At 40.4% G+C, this 26,333-nt stretch overlaps 1 protein-coding gene across 23 annotated transcripts in view; it reads right to left on the reverse strand.

Annotated features, from left to right (window-relative positions):
* ST3GAL6 (ST3 beta-galactoside alpha-2,3-sialyltransferase 6) overlaps positions 1 to 26,333 on the reverse strand; it is a 52,583-nt gene that overhangs the window by 8,609 nt on the left and 17,641 nt on the right. For 10 of the 23 annotated variants that reach the window (XR_012431738.1, XM_005548329.3, XM_005548328.4 and 7 more), the window contains 5 exons: positions 18,880 to 18,979; positions 15,800 to 15,877; positions 13,922 to 14,025; positions 12,881 to 12,944; positions 1,823 to 1,918 (listed from right to left, as the gene is read on the reverse strand). Coding sequence is in view for 12 of the 23 variants with exons in the window: in XM_005548324.3 (XP_005548381.3) it covers positions 1,823 to 1,918; positions 12,881 to 12,944; positions 13,922 to 14,025; positions 15,800 to 15,877; positions 18,880 to 18,979 (442 nt within the window). In the remaining 11 variants the exon portion in view is untranslated. Of the gene's footprint in view, positions 1 to 1,822; positions 2,063 to 3,698; positions 4,661 to 12,880; positions 12,945 to 13,921; positions 14,026 to 15,558; positions 15,629 to 15,799; positions 15,878 to 16,234; positions 16,369 to 18,879; positions 18,980 to 23,153; positions 23,246 to 26,333 lie in introns of those variants that run through there. The other 13 variants (XM_065539273.1, XM_065539272.1, XM_065539274.1 and 10 more) reach the window with 10 other exon arrangements.

The raw sequence follows: 26,333 nt of genomic DNA on the forward strand, positions 1-26,333 counted from the left end.
TCAGAGGGACTCTTGGTAGTTGTAACCACAATTCTGGCTCTCCTTTCCATTAGAAAACATTAACCACACTTGTATTCTGAACCCCCTCCCCTCTCTTTTACCAGACCGATCTCTTTCTCATTTCCACCAGTTAACCAATATGCTATAGAGCCTCCAATCTTTTCAAAAGAAGAAAGCAAAAAAAATCTCCCCTGACTGCATAACCATCTCTAACTGCCATCTGATTTCTCAACTCCTCTTTGAAGCAAAATTTTTGGACTACATTGGTTTCTCTACATTTTCATCTGTACATTCAGGTGTGCATTCTCTGCATTCCCTCTTCAACCTATTCCAGCCGAACTTCTTGCCACATCATGCCTCAAAGCCTGCTTTTTTCAGGAGTGTCAATGAGCTTCAGGTCACCAGTCCAATGGTCACCACTCTGTCCTTATCTTGCATGACCTCTCACCAGCACTGGGACACAGTTGGTCACTCCTGTCCTGAAACACTTTGCTCTCTTGGCTTCTGTGATCACTTTCTCCTGATTTTCTTCTTACCTCACTGGTGGATCCTCTTCATCTCCTTTACACATTCCTTTTTCTTTGCTCAACGTCTATACTTTGAGTTCTCCAAGGCTCAGTCCTCACTCTCTTCTCTCTCTCAGTCTCTCCTTGAGAAATCTCACCCAGTCCGTGGTTTAAATACAGCTTATAGGCCACACGCCATCAAGATTTTAACCTGTTTATCCAACTGCCTACTCAACTTACCCACTGCAAATCTAATAAGCATCTCAAATCTAACATGTTCATATCATGGTTTTCCTCTAAACCTGCTCCTATACCAGTCTTCCCCAACTTAATGATACCACTCTCCAGTCAATCTCCTAAGCTGAAAACACAGTAGGAAGTATCCTTGATTTCTTTATTCTCATTACTCTTCACATCTAATACCACAACAAATCCTGAAAACTCTATGTCTAAAACACATCTGCAGTCAGTCCACATCTCTTCCTCTCCTATGACAACCCTGCCCCAAGCCACCATCATATTATACCCGAATGCAGCAACCTAATTGGCCTCTTCATTTCCACCCTTGTCCCTCACCTTCCATTGTCCATGCCACAGCCAGAATATTTAAGAGATGACCAGATTGCATTGTTCCCTTGCTTAAAACCCTTAAAAAGCTTCCTGTCGTACTTAAAATCCAAGTTTCGAATCCTAGCTTACAAAGTCCTCTGCAGCCTGATCTTTGCTCACCGCTTCAGCTTCCGATTGCACCACTCTCCGCATGCCTGCTACTTTCCAGCCTCCCTGGGTTTTTGTGCTGCTCCTCTCAAACTCAGGATCATCTCCCCCTGAGGCCCTGCAGCAAACATCCTTTCTGCCCTGACTGCTCTACCATCATCTTCGTATGGCTATTGCTCCGTGGTCACTTGGGCCCTGCTTAGACGTCTCTTTCTCAAAGTGGTCACTCATTACAAAGGAGCCATTCAAAGATTCTCTATTATATCCTTTTTAAATTATGTATGGCATTTGTAATTTTTATATATTTAATTACTCGTTTTCTTCCCTCCACAGGGAGCACAAACATTGCTCTTATCCACTGCTATCTCTCCTGTGGCTAGAAGCATGCTGGCATACTAAGAAACTTAACAAATATTTGCTAAATGAGTAGCCTGAAATCTAGGCCTAACTCTAGCCAACAACCAAGAGAGAAGGTTGTGCAATAAAATACACTAACAAATGGAAACATCTCCCCTTCCTTTTAAAACACAGCTGTATTAAGGTAAGAAACCATATTCTTTTGAAATAATTCTAGGGTAGCAAATAGAAAATATATTTACCTTATTATTACATCATAGGAGTCGATTTTTTCTCCTAATGTCTTATTCTTCAAAACTCCTCCATTACCAACCACCACACACTTTTTACAGGGTATGCTGTTGGACAGATGGACAAGAGAGATTGAGCCATCTTTTACAAAACTGGTTCCAAGAATCCACGCGTACTGTCAGAAACCCAGTGCCACATTCCACTTGTTGCGCAAGTAGAAAAAGAACCAACCGCGACTTAGAAGTCTAGAGCTGTATTAAAAAGATACAAGATTCAATGAGTAACATTCTACAGGAAGAGCATATCATTGTACGCAACTAGTATCAGCCCATACACGTTCTCTCATTTGATTCTCATAGCCACCTACTGAGATAAGTAAGCCTGATATTCCCATTATACAAATGAAGAAGGAGGTTCAGAAATCTATTATGTAATATTTTAAAGTCATACTCCAAAGTGGAACTAGCATGTGGATCCAGAACTTGAGACTGAAACACCCCTCCATATAGGACTCTGCATGTGTGTTTTACATTATGTAGGTCTACATTTTTTGCCAGCATCACCCACTCCTCGAATATACTACCTCTGGCTCTCTGCTGCATAAATGTGGATGGACAGTTTGGAATCTGGTGAGAAAAGTGCAGTTTTGGGTACCCTGCCCATGCTCACTTCAATTTCCCCAACATGGACTGGTCCTTGGAGCTTAACTAATACAAACTAAAAGTTCATGCAGGGTTCCTGGCAAAGAGCTTTAAAGTAGAACACAAAGGGGAACTCCATGTTGCTGGTCCATCTGTCTCCCAGCTCTAACCCCCACCCAGGCAGGCCTGGAGAAATGACAAAATAGACTGTGTCCTTGCCCTCTAGGAATAAAACTACAGAAGGGAAAGTTGTTGAGGCTGTCCTTCCAGGGCCCTCATGGCATGGAAAGTCCAAAGAGAACACGGTTTCCCTAAGACCCATGAAATCGGCAGACCAGATGAACTCAAGACCTTAAGGCTTTTAGGAAATAATGAGTAGCAAAACTGTACAAACACTGTGCAACACGGAAACATGGAGAATGCAAGAATTCAGACACTGTTTAAAAGAGCCAAGCATTGGCTTTATCAGGTAAACAGGAAATGGTGTACACACTCCTATATTCATTAAATTTACCTTTTTTTGAGTAGTACAGTTTATCTGATTATAAGGTTGAACACTGTAACATTTAAAAAATACTTTTAGCATATTTTAATTGGAAGCTCTAGGCTCTCAAATATTAAAAGAGTCATGCGTAAATCAGTGTCTACCTAATCAGTCAGAAAAATAAGCACCAGTGGCACAGGTTGGTAAGGACTTGGGGGCGGGGAGGACTATCCAGCGGATGCTCCTTCAGTGTGTGCCTGAAACCTTGCACTGTGGACACATCTCATGTCACAGTGGGTTCCAGAAGGGTCTGTTTGCTCATTTAAATTCTCTTTGTTTTCATTTTTTTATTTCTTTTTTCTGGGAGTCTACAGATTGAGCAAAAATGAAATCAATGTCAGACATATTATATTTGATTTGGTTCAAATGTGGCTGATGTCCATTTGCAGCAGAGAAGAACTGAGGGGAGGAAGGTACATAGTGTTGCCAGCAAGGGGACGCCAAACAAAAACAGTTTGCCATTCATTGTAAAAGTGGGCGAGCACCACATAGTCAGGGTGAGTCAGTTAACCAAGACAGGGGACTCAAGGTTCAATAAGCAGGGATAAAACCAAGGTAAGGGGGAAAAAAAAGGTAAGTACAGAACTTTCAAGAGACAAGGCCAGAACATTTAGAGAACAAGCTGCAGCAGAGGCTGGCTGGAGAACAGTGGTCAGTGCGGGTCTGCTGAATCACTTGGGGAACATGATGACCACATCATACCCTTAGGTGGTGTGACTTGCTCCTGGGCATGCTCTTCCCAGTAGATTCGATGGAGAAAAGAAAAAAAAAAAAAGCCCTTCTCTTTTGGGTGAATGCCACAATCAGTGCACACGTAACTTTCAGGGAGGGGATGATGGTCTCCACAGCTTTACAAACACGCCTACAATGCCAGGACCACATTTGTCACACACGGGCACATTCTGAGCATTTCCAATTGATGCAGCCACTTCGGGGTCGGGAATCTTAACACTTCTGAATCATGAGGGTTGCTGAGATGCCTTTTTATCTCAGACTCCAGGATTTCCTGCAAAATCAGGAAAGAGGTGGACTGTTTCAGGGGTTCGTTCAACTCCTGTTTCTCCTGAAGCATCTTGTAAATTTCAGATTCTTCGTTGATGATGAGGCCACTTGGAGGCTGAACATGAGCTCTGGGCACGCCATTGGCCTCCTCCCTGCTGGCAGCAGTTTTTGAAATACCAGCAGTATGTTATGTCAAGGTGTTGTTAAAATTGGAGATGTTTTCAGAAGAAGAGAGGCCAGCCGGGTTGCTGTACTGGTTTGGATGACCCCAGGGAAAGTGCTGGAAGCAGGAGAGGCAGTAAAGAGCACAGTATTTGGATTGCAGGCACTTCCTATGTGCAGGACCTCCTGGGGTTCAGAGTGTAAATTCATCTTGTATGGATGACACTTCCTTTCCTCCGTCACCAGAAGAGACTAGATTTTATATTCAGATCTGGCTACTGTGACAGTCATGTTGTCTGTGTAGCCTTTGATTTTTTTCTGAGCTTCCAAGTGCATCATATTGCTGATATTTTCCCTATCAATGGCTGCAATTACATCTTTCATACATCAATTAGCTATAGCAGCCTTGCTTCTGAAAGTGACTGGGAAACAGCTGAGAGGCTGCTGGAGGTCCTTGCTGTCCAGCAGGCGGAAGCCTCATGGTCCTGGGCTCTCTGTTTCTAAATAAGAAAGTAACATAACTCTAGATGCTTTTACAAGCAAGTTTGACCTCAATCCCTACTCTAGAAAGCCAACTTTATCAAAGGCTCTCTGCTGTGGGGCCATGTAGTATGGCTGAGATGGGAGCTGCTGAATATTCAAAACCCTTTCCTCTCAGGGTATTATTGCCATTATCCTCCCCAAATCATCCCATGAATGCGCCATAGCAGGGGGCAATTCTCACGCTCTCAGCTTGCTTGCCCTTTCCGTAACCTCAGGGTCAGTTCAATTCAGATCAGAGGCTACACCTCCTAAAGCTGGCTCCATCTCCACTAGGAATGCTAAGCAAGGCTGGGCACTGGGGAAGGCATGGCTAAGAACAGACAGGATCGAAATAACAACTGTTCCCATGAGATAACCTGCGTAGGAGTAGAGGGTGAGTATCTATAGATGGTATCTAGTCTAATCCTCTCCCTCCGATGAAGGCTGTAGGCCAATCTTCTGTCAAGACAAGGGGCTGCCTTGCCCTGGGCCCAGGTGCCTCCCTGCATCCATGCTGGCCTGGAGTTCCCAGTCTGACACTGGGCTACCTGACTCCAACTACACAGAATATGCAGGGGTAAAGGTCAACAAGCCACCAGCATACCACCAGGGCTCCTATCCTTACAAAAGACTCCTGATCCACAAGCCAAATCTCTAAAGTTGACCCCGGAAAGGTTACTCAGCTCAGTCTATTTATATATATATATATACTTTAAGTTCGGGGATACATGTGCAGAACGTGCAGGTTTGTTACATTAGTATACACGTGCCATGGTGGTTTGCTGCACCCATCAACACGTCATCTACATTAGGTATTTCTCCTAATGCTATCCCTCCCCTAGTCCCCAACCCCGCGACAGGCCCCACTGTGTGCTGTTTCCCTCCCTGTGTACATGTGTTCTCATTGTTCACCTCCCACTTATGAGTGAGAACAGGCAGTGTTTGGTTTTCTGTTCTTGTGTTAGTTGGCTGAGAATGATGGTTTCCAGCTTCATCCATGTCCCTGCAAAGGACATGAACTCATTCTTTTTTATGGCTGCATAACATTCCATGTTGTCTATGTGCCACATTTTCTTTATTCAGTCTGTCATTGATGGGCATTTGGGTTGGTTCCAAGTCTTTGCTATTGTGAATAGTGCTGTAATAAACATATGCGTGCATGTGTCTTTATAGTATAATGATTTATAATCTTTTGGGTACATACCCAGTAATGGGATTGTCACAGCTCAGTCTTAGACGTGGTCAGTTCTATAACATTGCTCAACAATGAACTTAGATCAATGAACTTAGCTTAGATCTTAGTGCTCACAGAAGTTCCACTCTATCACACTGAGATACAGATGGTCATCAAGCCCTAGATAATGCATGGCCCAAAGAGCATCACGGTAAGAGTAGCCACCATCTGTCATATACATGTGCCATGTCACTGGTCATCACTCAGACTCAAGGTCCTGGACCGCCTCCCACATACCCTACAAGCCAAGAAAAAAGAGGAGTCTAGGGGTTTCGGGCAGATCTCTTCTGCAGGGCAATTCCTCACACTCAGCCTCTCCTACTTATGGTCCCAGCAGTTCAAGGACTTTTAAAAAACAGGAAGAAATAACATAGACATTGCCTCATTCAGAACGCCCATTCCAAAGATTCTTTACAGCTCTACTTCACCATATTTTTAGGAGTTTCACTTCCTATTTTTTTTTTTCCTCTCAGCTTATAGGGGACAAGCAGAAAGAGAGAAGGGCCTTTACTACAGGAAATCATACCAATGCTTTTGAAAGGAAACCTTATCAATGAAAGTCCACCTTTCCTCCTGGTCAAGGATACTGCAAAGATTTACGCATTTTTCTGAGAATCATGTAGAAACTCTTTTGAGGGCATCTCTAGGACTAGTCTTTGGCAATAACATCTTATCTACAGCTAGTATTCATAGCACCACCACGGCTCTGGGAAGTATGGAATGGTACAGATCAGCTGTCTGAATCACACTCCTCATTACTCACTGCTTCCCTCGCTCCCTAGCAAGTACCCCACACTCTGAAAGGACTGATTCATTCTCTCCTTGACTTCATCCATTTGGCTTGTGATCCTGGCTTCCTCTGCCTTTTTATATGTGGAACAATGACTTTCAGTGTCCTTTGGGTGACTGTAAAACTTCACATATTTAATTAACATAACTTTCATGTAGAAATAGCTGCAGTAAATTGTGAGTCCCTAGAGGAAAGAATAGTATCATTTATATCTCTGTATGGTCCCATCTAAAACACTTCCTGATCCACAGGCTGTGCATGTTACAATTCAGTTTGGTTGTTACATTAAGTATACAGAGGTTATTTCCCTACTTTGTGTCTGGAGAAGCAATTACCTTTAACTCCTCCAACCACCCTGGAAACAAGCAGGGAAATGCATATGCTCTAAACTGCTTACCCAGAAAACAAAATAATTCCAGGGTTCCTGAACCTGTTAATGGAAAATCTGGAAAGCTGCTAAAGCAGTGGTAGTAAGAGATTACACTTCCCCCAGGTGAAAGGCGTGTTTCTCATAAAGTCAGGCAAAAGCCGGAAGAGTCATTACCTTATGCAGAGGGGAACATCAAACACAATCAATATAGAGCAAGCAAACGTGAGTTGCCCATTTCAAATGATCTATGATGTGTTTTCTTTTACAAATGCTTTTTGACATGCATTTTTCGTTCAATACCATCATGTACATTAAAACACATGACTCTACCTTCAGTGTAACAGTCTATGGCAAATCATGCTGGTCACATTCCCAACACCCATTACCCCATGTGCCTTGCTAGCAGATCCCTGCTTTCCTAAGCCTACAATAGTGAGCTCATTGCCTCTGCCAATGTTTCGTCTAGACATAGCCATGTGACCCATCCCTGGGCAATAAGATATTAGGGAAGTCTATTAGGTGCTTTTGGAAGAGATTCTGCTGCTGCCAAAAGAATCATGTGAACAGGATACTGCGTTACTCACTTCTTCCTTTCTGCTTAGACATTGACATGTGATAACAAAAAGAGCAGCTACACATCAGAGAAAAAGACAGCCACAGAAAAACTACCCTGGAGCCTTGACATTACTGAGCTACTAATTCAATCCCCCAACCAGGGCCGCTCCAAACATATGTGCAAGTTGTACACAGTCCAATGTCAGCACCATTGAGATAACTATATGAATGAATCGGTCCTCCCTGGAGTTGTGCAATCCACAGTCTGTACAGCCATAAGCAGCCCCACACTGCAAGCTGGAACCACAAATATGCAGACCTGAATCCACATGTCTATGCAATACAGGAGATAATAAATGTCCACTTAGTTTAAATCACTCCTAGTGAAGACTATTACTTGCAGCCAGAAGATCCTCAAACTACACAAGGAACTGTAGTTGGAGACCTGGTTGCTAGTTCTGGCTCCTGCGCTTAGCACCTCTTAGGACCTTGGTCTAGTAACCTGACCTCTCTGATCTCAGTTTGCTGTTATGTGAAGTTTAAGGAAATCACTTACATCTTGTATGTTACTCTCTGATGGAAGTGACCACTTTCTTCGACAAAAGTACTGAGACTTCTGTATCTTTACCCAACATCTGACCACAGCAGATGCTAGAAAGCAGGCAGGGGTTGCTTCTGCATATTCACCACATATGATTCACTCTGTTGATGCAGAATCACAACTTCCCCTCATCCTCAAGCTCTCCTGGCTAAAACTCCTGCAATGTAAAGAAACTCTGCAAAACAGCAGAATGTCTAAAGCAGGGATGCAGATATTGATATTCCTTATAGAGTGAGGACTCTTTTTAATAAATACACCACTCATGTCTAATTGTTTTTTCAGTTTTCTAAGGGCATGCTCCCAGCCTGGCTGGTGGCCAGTCTACCCCCGCTTTGCTGATGCTGACAGAATGGCTGCTGCTTGAGAGAGCAACCAAGCAGCTTTTACAAGTCCTTGTCCATGTAGCAGGCAACTGACTTGACACAGGTGCTGTTGTTAGGTAAGATATTTATGTGTAGTTACTATATAACCACCTGTGCTGCAGGACTCAAGCATTCTTCACAAAACTCGGCATGCTTTCAGAAGGCAATGGTGGTGGTTGGGGAGGGGGAGCTTGTCTGTGCATTTTAAGTGGGAGCTGAGATGTGATAATTTAGGGTTGCTGCTGTTTCTAGCTGTGTGAGGATGCACTTCCACTGGGGAGAAAGCAATAATCCTCAGGGCTAGGGGCAGACTGGTGCTAAGGAGCTACATGGCCAGTCAGGAAGGATTAGGGTCTTGGAATATGGGCACATTTTTAGTATTCCTTTTCTGTGTTGCAGTTCTCTTTAAAAATCCTCAGTCTTCAGTGAAGTTTGTTAAACTCAGTCGTCTTATGTTGGCTGTGCTTTGGAGAATAAAGAGAAGAGCCTGTGTCCATGAGAAATCAGCAGGAGTAGCAGATAAAAAAGATGCACTGAGATTGGTTGTTAGACAGCAGGGTCATATATTTGACTTCAGAATCCTGAAAGTGACCAGGCACAAAAACAGATGGGGACGAGGGAAATGATGCAGAATATTGGTAAAGACAGCTATTTGTTCCCCAATAATCTTGTTTCCTTCATCTGTTAAAATCACGTTTGTTTTTGAAGGTGAGCACACACTCACCTGGAATACACACTACATTTTCCGGTCCACATCCCAGCTAGGGGTGGCCTTGTGATGGAGTCCTATCCAATGGGATGCAAACGGTGGTTGCTAGTCAATGTTTAACAATCAGTTCTGGGGGAGGGGGAGGAGTATGAATGGGTAAAGCCCTGATTTGTAATGTTTGCCAATTCCCATGGTACGAATACTCTCACCTTGGGTATTTCAAGCTTTCACCTTGATGGCACTAAACATGGAGCTGAATAGGAAGAGATACAGCTCTCACAAGTTGGCACCAACTGGTTCCAGCACATCGTTGGACGTAAGGAAGTGTTATATATGATTTCTGGGAGATGTCCTTAAAGAAGAAGGCATGTCTCAAAGGGTTGGGGTATGCCCTTCGCCCTTTCCTCCTGCTGGCTGGCAGGGAGGTCGGCGTGATTGGTGGAACTCCAGCCATCATACCGGACCAGAAGGAACAAGTCACATATTTAGGAATGGTGGCGTCAAGGCAGAGAAGCAGCCTTGGTCCCTGATGCTCACCGAACCAGCCCCGGAAAGTTCACCTGCAGAGTTCATTTACACGAAAACTGAACAAAAGGAATACTTCCTTCTTACAATCACAACTGATTATTTTGAGTTTTCCCTTTCACAGTGGAATCTATCCCGACTGAGGGCATCATACATGCTGGACAAGATATCTGACAAAACTACAACTTATATCTGGTAGAATCTTAAAGGATTCAGATTTGAAACAACAACAACAAAAACAACATCTGAGCCTTTCTAGAAGGGACAGAGAGGATGGAAGGAGAATAAAAAGTAAGGAAAAAAAAAAAAAGTGCTTATTAGCTGTTACAACTCAAAATATATCAAGCACCTCCCAGAGCACAGGTAGGAAAAAAATAAGCACAGAGCAAGGTCAGCAATTATATAAATATCAGTAAAGAAAGCAGAAAAAGGAGGAAAGTAACTGGAAAGTAATCCGTCTCTACCTCAGCTCCTCCTCTCTGACCTACAGACCCATGATGAAGGACAAGCCAGCCTAAATATTAATACCTTCCTCCTTGGACGTGTGGACCCAGCTCACCAATCCACAAGCCAGGGGCTCAGGGAGGACTCTCCTGCCAAGGGCAGTCTAAATTCTCTGCCTGAGAAAGAAAGACTATTCTCAGACATCTTTCGTCTAGAGCGTTATTCCCAGACTGAGAAGACAAATGAGGAACTTAAGGTCACTTGGGAACGAAGTTGACTCAGAGGCAGCATTCAGGCAATTCAGTCCATTCTGCTTTTCTGGAGTTTAAATGTGTGGCTCAGGCACAGCCTGGCTTGTTTTCTTCTATGTGTTGTACACTGGGCACACGATAAAGGCAGAATGACTCACTTAAAATATAGGCAAAATGTAACAGGTGAACCCCTCTGAAAAGCGCTATGCAAATAGAAGATAATAGTGTCATAAATATATTCCTATCTATTTTCGAAATACTCTAAGGTTTGCCCAGGTCAAACACGCAACTCAGCAATGCTAACTGAACATCTGTGATGTTACAAAACATGTGTCACTGTGCTCCCTCTGTGGGGATCCTACGGGGATATTTGTCATTCACTCTTTATCTAGAGTCTTTGACTATACATTTACTTCCCTTCAGACTCTTGGCAACTTCAGACTATTAGGACTTCTGCAGTCAGCATGATTTTCAGTCCCTCCTCACCAACTACACCCTACTTCTCTCCCAACAAAGGTAATGCTAAGAAATGAACTTAGCATGATGGTGGGGAGTGGGGAAATTCTGGTTACAGGAGACAAGCGGCAGGAAACAGCAAGACCAAGTCAGCAAGAAGAGAAAAATTAGCCTGATGGAGGCATACACAAACAGATGAACACCTGTGGGACAAGGGGCTGTAAAAGCAGCTAAACAAAGCACAGTCCAGTTCTTAGATAAAAACTAGTCAAGAACAAAACTTCTAGTCATATATCCTCCAGAATCCTGACAGTAGCTTGCATTTAGAGTCAAGCATCTTTACAAATATTTGCAGATAATTGCTGCAAACATTTAAGGACTCACAATTATCGCTCTGTTTTTTGTTTTTTGTTTTTTGTTTTTTGTTTTTTTGAGACAAAGTCTCACTCTGCCACCCAAGCTGGAGTACAGTGGTGGATCTCAGCTCACTGCAACCTCCACCTCCCCGGTTCAAGCGATTCTCCTGCCTCAGCCTCCCAGGTGGCTGAGACTACAGGCATGCGCCACCATGCCCAGCTAATTTTTGTATTTTTAGTTGAGACTGGGTTTCACTGTGTTGGCCAGGCTGGTCTTGAACTCCTGACCTCATGATCTGCCCGCCTCAGCCTCCCAAAGTGCTGGGGAATTTCAGGCATCAGCCACAACATCGAGCCACCTTTATTACTCTTAACTCAGACATCCAGGCACTGGAGTTAGAACTATCTAGGTTTACATCCTGGGCCTGGCATTTACCAAGTGTAACAAACTGTGTGCCTAGCCTCAGTTTCTCCAGAAACTTACAGAATTAGAGAGAATCAACATAAAGCACATATATGAAAGGTCTGCAAAAAACAATATTCTACAAATTAGAGCTATACAAATTTGGGGGTTGAAAAAATTTATGGTTGCTGTTGATATGCAATCAAAATTAAAATTGATTAGGTTGATGGCATAGTTTGAAATTATAAAAAACTGAAATGAACCAAAACATATTACACAAATACACACTTCAAACATCTTGGTCTCCGAATGAGATAATGAGATAAACCTGGACAAAATCTAATGCTGCTCTTACAGTAAACTCTATCTCCACTTTCAGACCTCCATCCACTACCCCCACTCTCTGCCTATTCTCTTGGGCAAGAGGGTAATTTCTGTCATTTTCCTTTTTAATGGAGGCCTGACATCTGTAGATTACCCATATTATCACACTGGCACCCTGGCCAAATTCTAAAGTGTGGCTTGAAACTTTGTGAAATAAACCTACCTCTGTGAAATAAGCCCAACAGTGAAGAAGCCTATTTTTGGCAATTCAATTTATATGGGGTTAATTTAATGACAAAATTGTCTAAAAGCTAAATTACTTTTGTAGTTAGAAAACATCAAAGCAAGTATATTTGTCCTTCAAATATAATTCTGATTTAAAAAGCAGAGAGCTGCTTCCAAAATCTAATAATCTCCTTAACAAGTGAAACAGAAAGAATCTCATCAGTAGTTTGGAGGATACATGGCAAAGTATGGGAAACAGCCTGTAAAGGGAGGCCATGAGCTGATTAGCAGGGGGTGAACTAATTCTTAAGTAGGAACAACTTAGAAAAAAATGAATGTAGGTTGAAAATGTCCTGATTTAGGACCAGTGTCGATCATCATCAAGACTCTGCAAACTTTTGAGCCAACCAGTTACGCAGCATCTAAATTAATTTTGTAGTTTTTAAAGTGTCAAGTTACTACTAGAAATTTTGGTTATACACAAAAGCTATGAAATTTTCCTGAGTAAATACACCTTACATTTCTGGGGTATATATTTTGAACCAGTTTAGCTGAAGCTAAAAGCCAGACTAGAAGCAAGGAAATAAACTCACTTGTCAAACTCATCAAAGAGATCACAACTCTGCAGTTTTGAAAGAGCAAGTCGAAAATATTCCGCTAGAAAACAAATGGAGTGTTATGAATAAAAGGATAATTGTGTCTTTTTAGTACTTAGTAAACCACCTTACTCCCTCCCCCACAAACCCATTTCCAACCAGCATAGCCTCATTGATTTATTCTGTGAAAAATTAATGACACAACTGCAATTAGCCAGCACTACTCCCATTCAAAATGGTAAATGTTCTAAAGACACTTTCCAAAACCTCCCCAAACACAACACATTTAATCTGAAAAACAATCATGTAATTTTAAAATAGCACATGATTCTGAAATTGAGGTTAGAATAGAAAGTTTAACCCAATTAAATTCTCAAATTCTCTGCAAAATAGTTTTAAAATACAAAATAAAACAAAAAATACAACCCCCACCCTCACAGGATCAGCTGAATAAGCAAAATCTGACTCACAATGTTGTAGGCTTATCACCTTGGGCTTTTATGATCCCTCAAAAATCTAGAACTTAATGCTATATAGGGCCAATCACTTATCAACAAGCAGAAGGGGAAGTGTTTTATCATTAGAAGATGGAATCATTATCTCTTAATAAAAATAAAACATCCACTGGTTAAATTAAAAGACTGCTTAAGGAGATAAGAAATGCCGATGAAATAAAACTCACAGGTAAAAAGAAGCCATGGGAAGCTAGGAAGGAAGCTAACCCTCAGGTTTTCCTGCTAATTCTAAATCAGAATAAAGTTAAGGCACCAGAACTCACATGGATACATGCTGGCAGAGCAAATGTAAAAAGTCGTTTCTCAACAACAACAAAAAATCCACCCCTGTTATCCTTTGGTTCTCTACTGCCTCAAAAGGAGTGGGAATTTATATTTTAAAATATAATTCATTTCATTTCATCCCAAAATCATATCCCTTGGAAATCATTAGGAAGCAGAAAGAATAAAATTATATTAACATGCCATTCTCATCAAACACCAGTCAAATTTAACAGAACCAGGTAAGAATAATACTACTGACCTGATGTTCTCATCCCATAGGGCAAATCAAACTGATCGCTACCATACAAGGAAGCAATCTTTCTAAAATCAGCTGCACACACAAAAGGGTGAAACTGATGAAACCTGGAAGGAAAAGATAAAGAATGATTTTGCCAAATACCTACTATATTTGCAAGCTTTTAAAATCAAAACTAAAAATAACTCTAGCATAGAATTCATATCGTTATACTGGCTATATGAAAAATGTATAGAATGGGGTATTCAATGGAACTACACAACTGAAATGAAAACACTTTGCAGCTACTAAGATGAAAATGATGTTACAACTCAGGAAGTAAAAATAAAACTTAAAAACAAACCAACAGCAAGTGATAAAATAACAGCCATACATAGGAAAAAGCAAAGTAATATTATAAAAGTACTGATGCTAAGCTATTTCTAAATTTAAAAGTACCATATATGTGAAGTTGTGTCAGCTGTGACAAGTCTGGGGTCACTAACCCATAAATGACAAAGCTGAAATCCACACCCAAGCCTAATTATAAAGAAAGATGTTCTCTTTATAACACTGAAGATAAAAGGTCCAGGTTTCCCAGAAGAGCTTCTCCAAATTGCTGCTGGCCTTTCTGTTTCTGAGAAAGTGGCCTCAAGTACACTCTAGGGGACTGCTGTCAAAGAATACTGTCCACATGACAAACACAAATCTACTTGTCACTTACACTGTAGGCTTATATACCTGCTGGATAATCTTGCATAAATACCTTAAACCTTTTGGGTTTTCTCAGAAAGGAAAAGATTATCTTTTTTGACTAAAGTTAGGGAGTACCTTAATTCTAGAGTAGCATTTTAACCTGTGGTCTGCAACCCATATGTGGCTCATCAAATCAATTTTGTGAGTCATGATCAGCATCTTTTTAAAAAGTGAATGGGACAGAACACAGTATATCTGGAGTAGTAAAGGTAAAAATTCTTTTTTTTCTTATTATAAATATGTGTTTGCACTATGTCCCAAGTAAAATGTATTTCTTCCTGTGAGTCATGTTCAAAAAAGTTTTAAAACACTATTCCAGTTTTGTAGTGGTCCTCACTGGACGCACACCTAGAAAGACTACAAGCAGCCATAGCACACTTGGAATCATATACAAAAAAGTCTTATGTATTTGCAGTTTCCCGGAGAGTTGATTGATTGTAAAGGGATCTGTAGCCCCAAAGAGTTAAAAATCAGTAATAAAAGACAATAGGGAAAAAATGAATTCTTAATGCTTCATAGAAAAAATGCTGAACAGATTGTGCCTGTTTTACCCAATTAAACATGCCTAGAACAGACTTTTATTTCTTGTTATCTAGAGCATTTTGACCAGCAATCTGTCAAAGTCAAGGTGACAGAGGAAAAAAACATTTGTGAATAGAAAAGTAAATTCTTTACAAAGCCCAAGAGCCACAATCAACAATCATTATTTGCACTCTATGTAGTTCATTAAAAGTTAATAAAAGGGAAAATTTCTACTCAAAAAGTTTAACCTAGAGGCAAGGAAGGAGAAGCCACAAAATAATAAGGGTGGAAAATAACATGGGAGCAACCAGGGGGAAAAATGAAACCCTAAAGAACAATTCGCTTTTTTATAGTCAAACACAAACAGACCTCTCTAGCCTCACCTGTGTGAAAAGAATACTGGTTTGATTGAGTTCCTCAATGCCTTTTCTTAAAATATATGCAGAGTTCTGACTAAAAGCACAAAAAGAGACAGGATATTCAAGCTCTTCCTTAAATATGGGCTGTCCACTTTATACTGCTAAGATTTGCATTAAAAAAAAAAAAAAAAACAAGTGTGGAAAATGATTACAAACACATTTGGAATATTTTGTATGCCACAGGTTTTTTTTGGTATATTTTTACCTCAGCAGAGAGGCAAAAGCTGGCTTTGATAAACAAGGCTGGATCTTATTTCTCCGTTTCATTTCCACAGGTGCCACCCTATAAGACAAAAATAACATCAGTCAGAAACCAGAACCAGGCACCCTGCCCAAAGGGAAGCAAATAACCTGGGAACTCATTCATGCCACCACTGAGAGGTTCTCTGGCAGCAAACAAAAATACTCCCTGCACCCCTTGAGGTGTGCCAGTACCTTCTCCAAGCCCTACGAACACCTGAGATTCATGGAGGTAAGGCAAGGGAGGGTGGAAAGGCTGAGGTGATTAGCAACCCATAAGTGATTCCAAGAGCAATGATTCAAAGGACCTTCAGAGAAGGGCCAGGATTACTGCATTGTAGAAGCTGCAACCAGGCTCACTTTTTAGAAGTCCCTGAAAGCTGGAGAAACCCAAACTCACCCCAACGGCACGTGGCTATTTACTCCTCCTGCCACATCTGCTGGTGCACACCGGCAGCAAACACCACAGGAACACCTGACCTGAGCAGGTTCCACAGACCCTTGCCTTGGGATCCGGGGGACTCTACAAATAACACTATCGAGAGTCATTTCTAACTGTCCTCTATTCTTGGCATAGGTTAGCCCTTGTGTGCTCCTGAATGGAGTACTTGTCTCCACAGTTTAAAAGGGTATTGTGAAACATGACGGAGCACAACAAGGAAAACAAATGAAAGGGGTGGTGGATGGCAGGATCCAGACTTAGCCGGGAAAGAGGAAAACAGCTTAATACAAAAACTTATTAATGATCATCAATTATGTGAAGAATTAGTATTTAAAAACTAATCAATTTTCTTCTATAATCAGCAGAATTCAAAATGAAGGAAATACCCTAAACCCTTCATGGACAGACACAATTTTCCATTTTTGTGGGTACCAAAATCCCTATAGTTAGAACTGCTCGGTTTCTGAACTATGAGGCTAGTAAACTCTTTACGCAGGAAAACATCTTTTGTGAATACCACAATGGCAAGGGCTCCTTGATTTAAACATAAGGAAGATACATAAATATGGTAGACTAGCATACTAGACCAAGAAATCTCAATTATATTTGGAGGATAACATGAAGATATTGATTTCTAAAGTCATTAAAACATAGAAAACAATTTTAGGATATCGTGAAGACAACCTTTGGGTGACCTTTTTTTTTTTTTTGAGAAAGAATCTCACTCTGTCGCCCAGGCTGGAGTGCAGTGGCACGGTCTTGGCTCACTGCAACCTCCGCCTCCTGGGTTCAAGCAATTCTCTGCCTCAGCCTCCCAAGTAGCTGAGATTACAGGCATCCGCCACCACGCCCAGCTAATTTTTTGTATTTTTAGTAGAGACGGGGTTTCACCATCTTGGCCAGGCTGGTCTTGAACTCCTGACCCACCTCGGCCTCCCAAAGTGCTGGGATTACAGGTGTGAGCCACCGCGCCCAACCTTGGGTGACTTTTTAAAAGAAAAACACAATTGTCTGTCTTAAATCATTTTTAAGGAAGCAAGTTCATTGACAAACAACTGAGCTAATATCCCAAGGTACTTCCTGTGACTATAGTAATGTGTTAGCTGAGGAGTGACATGGTCACTTCAACCCTGATGACAAAAGACTGCTGATTGAGATCCTTTTCATCACCTTCTTTATCATTTTCCCCGTGACCAACAATAGGATTTGTAGGAAAGTAGCAATCTAGTAAGCTTTTTGCTTTCTCTTCTATTTTTGTCTTCCACTACTAAGGGTAGGACAGAGAATGTGGCAAAGATGTAGGGAAGATCCCCTTGATGTAGTCCTCATTTAGTACATAATCAGACTTCACAATTCTCTAGCCTGATATTTGGGTCCAAAGCCTAAAACTTTAGGGCCAAAACTACCCACCTGGCATTGGGTTTTTTCCAGTGGCCATTTGCCTAACGTCCTTCCGTGAAAAGCATTACAATTATTTTTCAATCAACCAGTAATGAAATCAAATGCAGAAGCATCAGCTTTTTTTCATCAAGTAAGCACAAGTTAGAAACATGCTCTAAGATCTACTATGACACACTGGCAAAAAGTACTGATTCTTTGTCTAAGACAGGAAGTTATGTGATTTATTTTAGCATAATTATATACTGCCACCCATTTGGGATTTAAAGGTCATCAAAACATTTTTCCTAGCCAAAGGACTGACAATGAGAAGGTTAAAATCCCTATTACAAAGGCTTTCTCTTCAGTAGAACTATCTGTGCCTCTTCAAAATTTTATATGTGGTATTTCAAGTCAAAGCTATTTCAAAAGATACATATATCATCATTCACCAAATATTTTTAAACAAAGGAAACCATATGTAGTATCTGTAGTTTATCAATAATCTATTATGCAAGCATTTTAGGTTCTAAAAGTTAAGTACCACTGAGCCCAGTGATTACTCCATTAACTCAAGGAGATGATCTATGGCATAAAGAATGTTATAACCCAAAGATGGTTAACACCATGCCTTCAGTGGGAAGTCACTAGAAAGTAGGTGTTGCTTGTCAACTTTTTTTTTTCTTTTTTTTTTTTTTTATTATTATTATACTTTAAGTTCTAGGGTACATGTGCATAACGTGCAGGTTTGTTACATATGTATACTTGTGCCATGTTGGTGTGCTGCACCCATCAACTCGTCAGCACCCATCAACTTGTCATTTACATCAGGTATAACTCCCAATGCAATCCCTCCCCCCTCCCCCCTCCCCATGATAGGCCCCAGTGTATGATGTCCCCCTTCCCGAGTCCAAGTGATCTCATTGTTCAGTTCCCACCTATGAGTGAGAACATGCGGTGTTTGGTTTTCTGCTCTTGCGATAGTTTGCTGAGAATGATGGTTTCTAGCTGCATCCATGTCCCTGCTTGTCAACTTTTAAATTGTTCTAGATACAATCTATAGGACACTGGAATGGTAAAACCCCAATTTACAATGAAAAGCAAGAAAATATTCAAAATGTTACAATAGTACAAGTTTTTTTTTAATAGGACCCTCTATTATAATTTGTGGATTTGTGTGAAAGACTAGGTTGAGAGTTATTTTTAAATAACAAAATGAAACTTACCAGTAGACATTTGTTCCCCATAATATACAATGCAGTACATAATAGAGGAAGACAGCACTCAGGAATATGGCCACGAGATACCCTCTCATGGCTGGCTCACCTGAAACACAAGGAATGAAGTCCAAAGTGAAGGTCAGGTTGTTATACAAATGGATTTTCACAATGGCTCAAATATAAGCATTATTGGAAAAAAAATATAGAAAAGGAACTATAGAAAAATATGATGTGGGCCTGTAATTTTGGAAATACTCAATGTGCAGAAAGATAATGTTTTTTCTGTCTCTCCTCTTATCAATAAGCACAACATAATGTATGTTTAGGCCAATAAACAGTTCCATGGTCTCAAAGCTAGGGGCCTCCCTACTACTTTCTCATGTTAGGTAAGAAAGAATTCTTCCAGAATAAAATTTTATACATCTGTTCCATTTCCAAAACTTTTTTCAGAAACATTAAAACCTATCTCTCAGTAGAAAGTGAATAGATGCCTTAAGCTGTGAATAAACATTTCATTTCTTTAGTGCTTGAAATGATGTTAAAATGTTATACATTATAATTTTTACAAGTCATTTTTCTAATTTTTAAAAACTGAGGGAAAAAGCTACTGAAAAAACATTTCCCTCATCCTCAATTTGTATATACTTTTAGATCCACCTATTTGATTTTTTCAACATCATAGTTCAGGTATATTCAGCTATTTGCTTGTTTTGTATTAAATTGACAATATTGTTCATTACACATTTCCAGACACACAAAAACCTTGACACAATCCTCTCTAAAATGTAAATGCAAAAAAAAGCCTTTATAGAATATATTTTAAAAACCTGTAAAACATGTTTGTTTAGTTTTCTCTTTTGCTTCAAAGGAAAAAAGGAGAAGTTTCCACTGTCTTATGTAATTAAATGTAAAAGGCAAATTTAATACATGGTTCCATAACAGACCTATTTCAATGCATGTGACTTTAAACAGGTATACTGCTTCTCTGTCTCCCTATCAAGTTTCTAGTTCATCTGAACAATTGCATGTGCCACTCCTTTCACTCCTATCCATGCCTATTAACCTTAATCATGGCAATGCAGTATAGAACCTGGGAGTCTGGTTGAATAAATTTCCAAATAATGTGGCATTGCCTTCTTTTCAGTGGTAAATATGCTCATATGGAAATCTTAAACCACTCCCTTGCCTTCATAAGTAGAATATAATACTAAACATAATTTAAACTTTCCTTGATAATATGGGGTCAGCTCAACAAGTATAATTGTTCTGGGCTTTCTTACAGTAGAAACCCTCTGCAGCTAATGGGTGTGTGGGGCTATTTGCTAAGCAGTCCTAAACTGGCATGATTATCTGGTTGAGTTGTTTTTCACTCCTCCCTTGCTGTCAGCTGTTGTTTCTGGCTGCTATTAATGCAGTCACCACTCCCACATGCCACTATTCTAAATTAGTTAGAAATGAAAACTATGTCAGGAGAAAGCAAATAAATAAGCAAGTTAATGAGCAAACTTTAGTTTACACATACTTCTAATTAGGTATACATAATCCCTGTGAAGAGTCAACACTGGTTGGAAACCAGAAGACAAGATTCACAGCTAACTCTACATATGGTGTGGGGAGCCTAAGGTCAATCAGTCTACCTCTTCTCACCTGAGGGTCCTCACATGTTTACAAGTGAGAACACACCATCTACCTCTTTGGGTTATTAGACTGTCCTGGAAGGCAGTTTACCATGGGCCAAAATAGTGATGAACATCTTCTTAAATGCTCAAATTAAACATTTAAGGCTCCACTAAGAATAACATCATTTGGCCAGGCGCGGTGGCTCATGCCTGTAATCCCAGCACTTTGGGAGGCCGAGGTGGGTGGATCACGAGGTCAGGAGCTCAGTACCAACCTGGCCAAGACAGTGAAACCCCATCTCTACTAAAAATACAAAAAAAATTAGCCGGGCGTGGTGGTGGGTGCCTGCAATCCCAGCTATTCAGGAGGCTGAGGCTGAGAATTGCTTGAACCCAAGAGGCGGAGGTTGCAGTGGGCGACTCCAGCCTGGGCGACGGAGTGAGATTCTGTCTCAAAAAAAAAAAAAAAAAAAAGAGTAACATTTATGCAAAGATCCAACGAGGATAAAACTTACCAGTATCAGCAATTTTTTTTAATGTATTTACATCTAAGACAGTATATGAAGGTCTAGGGAAAGTCAGTATTTACGAGTCAAAATTCCTATGTATTCTCCAAAACATACTCTTTGGGCAATTTATGTATTATTCAACAGAACATGGAGGTATGGGTAAGCGAGACTTGTGTTACTGTTTTGTTGTTTTTCATTCACTATTATGTGGTCTAACTAAAAACAAAGAAGTGTGACAGAATACTCTTCTTTCAAACAATAAAATGAACCCACTCTTGAACAGCTACTGCATAGACGACCTGAAAAACATTTAGGAAGTTTAGGCACTCTCATATTTCATGTACAATTCACAGCTTTGGTATTCAAGTTGCAAAGCTTTGAGACGGGCCAGCCAGGATATCCTTGTGATAAACATGGTTCCCCTGCTTGCTCACAGGAAAAAGCTTCCACAAATAAACCAATTCTCTAATTATATTCTATAAATGGAAAGGCCATTTTGCTTTGAGCAAAAGCTTTCAAAGAAAAAACAGAATTTAAGAGATTATCTGCTTTTAAAAAGACATATGCCTTTTAATATAGCTTTGATTACCAAAACAAACAGTTTTCAAGATCTTGACATTAAACAGGACCAATGCCAGCTTTGTGGCTGGCTGCAGATGCTCCTAAAATCAGGGTCCCTAAAACATCCTTTACAAAAATGTGGGTAGAGGATGGTAAGGGAGAGAACTCACCAGTAGAAGAGAAACGTTCACACATTCTCCAACTAAGATATGTAACCCAAGGTACAAGTAACCTACATATGCCAAATTAAACTCAATCTTGACAAGTTTCACTTTTCTTTAATAGTAAGAGCATATTTTGTGTGGAGCATTAAAGTTCACAAAAAATCTTTTATATGTCCATCCCTCCATTTAAAGCTCAAAACAAGCTTGTTAGATGGGTGTGCAGGTATTGTCTTCTTGATGAATGAGGAAAACTGAAGGCTTATAAGGTTGAGTTGTCTGAGGTCACACAGTTTAAGGAAGACAGAAATAGATTTATAGTTCAATCATTTCTTTCTCAGAGTTCCATTCCTGGAGTCATCGTGTCTCTCAAGATAAAAAGCACAAGGCAAATCTAAAAGAGATCATTCTAATCTGAAAATTCCTGATGGTGTTCCACTGGTATCTTGAAGTCTAGAAGGGTAAATTCAGATATTGGTGAAAGGAAGTGACTCTAGGGCAGGCTCAAAAGTCTGCTCCAGGAGGGGACTTGTTAACATGCACACTCCTGAGCCTCTACTCAATCTGAATCTCTGGGGCTTAGGAATGTGCATTTAAACAGCATCCACCAATTTGATTCTTAGGCACACTAAATTTTGAGAATCACCGCTCTAAGACACACAATAGAACCATGGAAGAATTTCTGAAATACAGAGACTGTAACAGATACAGATCCCATAACTAGATGCTTTGTATTTTTTTTTTTTACACCCTAAATGGTAGATGCTCAATGAATAACAACTGATTAGAAGCATTAAGATGTGTGAGTGCTAAGCCTGTGCCAAGGCATGTGATAATTGCTTTTGGTATATTGCCTCATGACATCCTGACAACCACCTTGCAAAAGAAGTAGCAAACTTACAATTCCCATTTTATAGAGGAGGAAACTAAAACTCTGAGAGAAGCAATGACTTTGTTCAGCTGACAAGTAGCAGAATGAGGACTCAAATCTGTCTCTATCAGGCCACAGCCCATGCGTTATACTACCTCCCCCTAGATGTCAGCTTTCACAAATGAGCACAGGCCCCTCCTTTTGCTACCGGACTAAACATTACTCAACATTTCTCCAACTTGTCAATCCTGCAAGCTCCTTAAGCAATATCAGTTCTAGTAACTGATGAAATTGAGATAAAGCTTATAGTACTTTTGATTCAAACTCAGCTGAAATAAAAGCCTGTTACTCCCAACCCTGTTCCCAGTTCTGCTCCTCCCAACCATGCTAGCATTGTTTATAAAAACAAAACAAACTCTATGGAGAAACACTTGAAGAAATGTCAGGTTTTTTTCAGACTCTCCTAATGCTTTCTCAAACCAAAGGGAGCTTGCTTTTCCAACCAGCTAGAACAAAGCATGTTCGGCAACAATTGTAGAAACATTGTTCTACTCCATACCTTTACTAGGTGGCCCTGCTGACACCTGAGTCCATTCAGCCCCTGGACAGGCCTTCATCCATCCTGGTCTCTGCTGGTCCTTAGCTCACACTGACATACACTCCAGACCAGACTGTGTGGAACATGGCCAACAGATTTCACATCCTGCCTTCCTTCCTCTTTGCACTTATTACTCAGGGTTGTGATTATAATCTGCAGTCATACGCCCACATGAGCAAACCTACAACAGAACCTCCAGCTCTAGCCCTGATTAATGTCTAGATTTTTTTTGGTCCAGCCTCATAGGTCCCCTAAGCCTAAGCCTCACAGACCCAGCCATCTCCATATAACCTAAGCCTTAATGGAGACCCACAGGACTCCACAGTGACAAATGGAAAGGCCCCAGTCCGCCTCAACTCATTTACTACCTCTCTTTTAGGTTTGGTCCTTATTACTAATCAGATAGTCCAAATGTGTGAGGGCAGCTTCATTCATATCCCAAGGATCTCCAACCTCTGGCAGCAATGATCAGGTAAATGACAGCACAGCTTATTAACCACTTACTAAATGGCCAGCACAGTACTAAGCCCTTTTCCACATAAGGATGAAATCACAGATATTTTCATCCCCATGCTAGATATGTTGAATACCTAGAGCACTGGCCAGAATTCAAACTGAAATCTGATTTCAAAGCCCACATTTTTAAATTGTGGCTTATAGAAAACTATAATAACCATATTTTTAAGAGTATGAACTGTTAAATAATCATTTAATAGTATCTTTTAAAAATAAAACAAGGGGATGATACACATTAAATTATGCATTTATCAAACACACTTCTTTAGAAACACTATAATATGAAAAGCTATTAATCTCATAATTAAAGAGAGAAATCTTAAGGGATCAGTAGTCTGGTTGATGGGATTTTCTGCTGGAAGGATGAAGAAATTCTCAACAGGCCATAATTAAAGAAATAGGCCAGGCGCGGTGGCTCACGCCTGTAATCCCAGCACTTTGGGAGGCCGAGGTGGGTGGATCACGAGGTCAGGAACCAAGGCCATCCTGGCTAACACAGTGAAACCCCGTCTCTACGAAAAAATACAAAACAAAATTAGCCGGGCGAGGTGGCGGCGCCTGTAGTCCCAGCTACTCCGGAGGCTGAGGCAGGAGAATGGCGGGAACCCGGGAGGCGGAGCTTGCAGTGAGCCGAGATCGCGCCACTGCACTCCAGCCTGGGCAACAGAGCAAGACTCCGTCTCAAAAAAAAGAAATAACAAACAGCACATACAGATTTTTTAAACATACAATATTACAATGAAAAGGCTAAATTTAATCTGAAGTTATAAACTAATGCTATTTAATACAAATTAAGAAAAGACGCTGACACTGCTGAGTAAATTAATAGAAAATCTGATTTATGCCCCCCTCTAAAAATATTGAGTTGTGTAGTAGCAACAAATTAGATCAACTTGTATACATTCTGACTGATTTCTAAGTACATAACTGTTTCCTTTCTGCACTGCAGAAAGGGAACATGTATAATTAACTTTCTTTCCCTCTCCTCCCCTAGCTCTTCTAATACAATGATACAAAGCTGGTTCCTACACGCATATGCACACACACCCTTCTCTGTGAGCTTTTCAACAAAGCCAGTGCTTTCACCAGATATCACCCTTAGCATATGTAGACAGATCTTTTCACTTAAAGATAAGCCCTCTGCCAAAGCAGATGACCAGATCCTCTCCTGAAAGTGGGGTGTGCTCACTGCAAAGAATATAAAAAGGAGAGAAATGACTTCTCAGCAGAATTTTCTTCTTTAATAGCACAGCAGGACACACTAAAATTATTCGGCTAATAGCAACTATATGGGATGCTAAAAATAAATGAACCGGAGTTCCTGTTTTCAAGATCTCTCTTCAGACTTAGGTTCATTGCAAATACACAAGTAACATTTTAGGGAACTTCTTTTGTTCCTCCTGTTTATTCAAATTTTCTTTCCATGCCCATTTATTCTCTTAAAGTAAAAATTGTCCCTGTATTCTCATATTAACATCCTGCTAATAAGATATCAGCTTCCAAGAAGCATTAGATGTTGTTAACAGGTTGATGACTGTGGCTACTGTTTTTTGTTTTTTTTTTTTTTTTTTTTGAGATGGAGTCTTGCTCTGTTGCCCAGGCTGAAGTGCAGTGATGAGCTCTTGGCTCACTTCAACCTCTACCACCCGGATTCAAGCAATTCTCCTGCCTCAGTCTCCCAAGTAGCCGGGATTACAGGCATGTGCCACCATGCCCGGCTAATTCTTTGTATTTTTAATAGAGATGGGGTTTTGCCACGTTGGCAAGGCTGGTGTTGAACTCCTAACCTCAAGTGATCCACCCACCTCGGCCTCCCAAAGTGCTAGGATTACAGGCATGAGCCACCATGTCCAATCTGTGTCTAATTTTTAAAATTGGCTTTATTCATTTTTTTTCCTTTTCTTGAGACAGGGTCTCACTCTACTGTCCAGCCTGGTCTCTAACTTCTAGGCTCAAGTAATCCTCCTGCCTCAACCTCCTGAGTAGCTGGGGATAAAACTTTTACACACTAAAATTTACCACTTTTAAGTGTATCAGGTAACACCCACTGAAGTCATGATTCTAAACATTGTCATCAACCCCAAAAGTTCCTTTGTTCTCTTTGTAGTCACTTCCTTCTTCCCACTTCCTGGCCCCTAGCAGCCTGATCTGCTATCACTGTAGTTTTGCTTTTCTAAAATTTCATATAAATTGAATCATATTATATATATCTTATTTCTGACTTCTTTCAATTAACATAATACTTCTTTTTTAAAAATGCTCCAGTTGTTGCTTGTACCAGGAGTTCATTCCTTTTCATTGCTAAATAGCATCCTATTGTATGGTCATACCACAATTTATTTATCAGTTCAACAGGCAAATACACATTTGGTTTCTTTGCAATTTTTGGTTATTGTAAATAAAGCTGCATTAAACATTCCGGTACAACTTCTTGGGTGGATATATGTTTTCATGGGCCATGTAATAAACACGTTTATGTATGTTTTCATGGGCCATATAGCAAACATTTTATATGAAAACTTGATATTGCATGCTGGTGCCTATCTCAGTTTTTAAAAAAAGCCCTACCTATAGCAATTCAAATTACTACTGCTATTGAATAATACAAATCACTGACCAAGGTAA

This window comes from Macaca fascicularis, chromosome 2 (genome assembly GCF_037993035.2).
Source record: "Macaca fascicularis isolate 582-1 chromosome 2, T2T-MFA8v1.1".
In the NCBI taxonomy this organism is placed as follows: domain Eukaryota; kingdom Metazoa; phylum Chordata; class Mammalia; order Primates; family Cercopithecidae; genus Macaca; species Macaca fascicularis.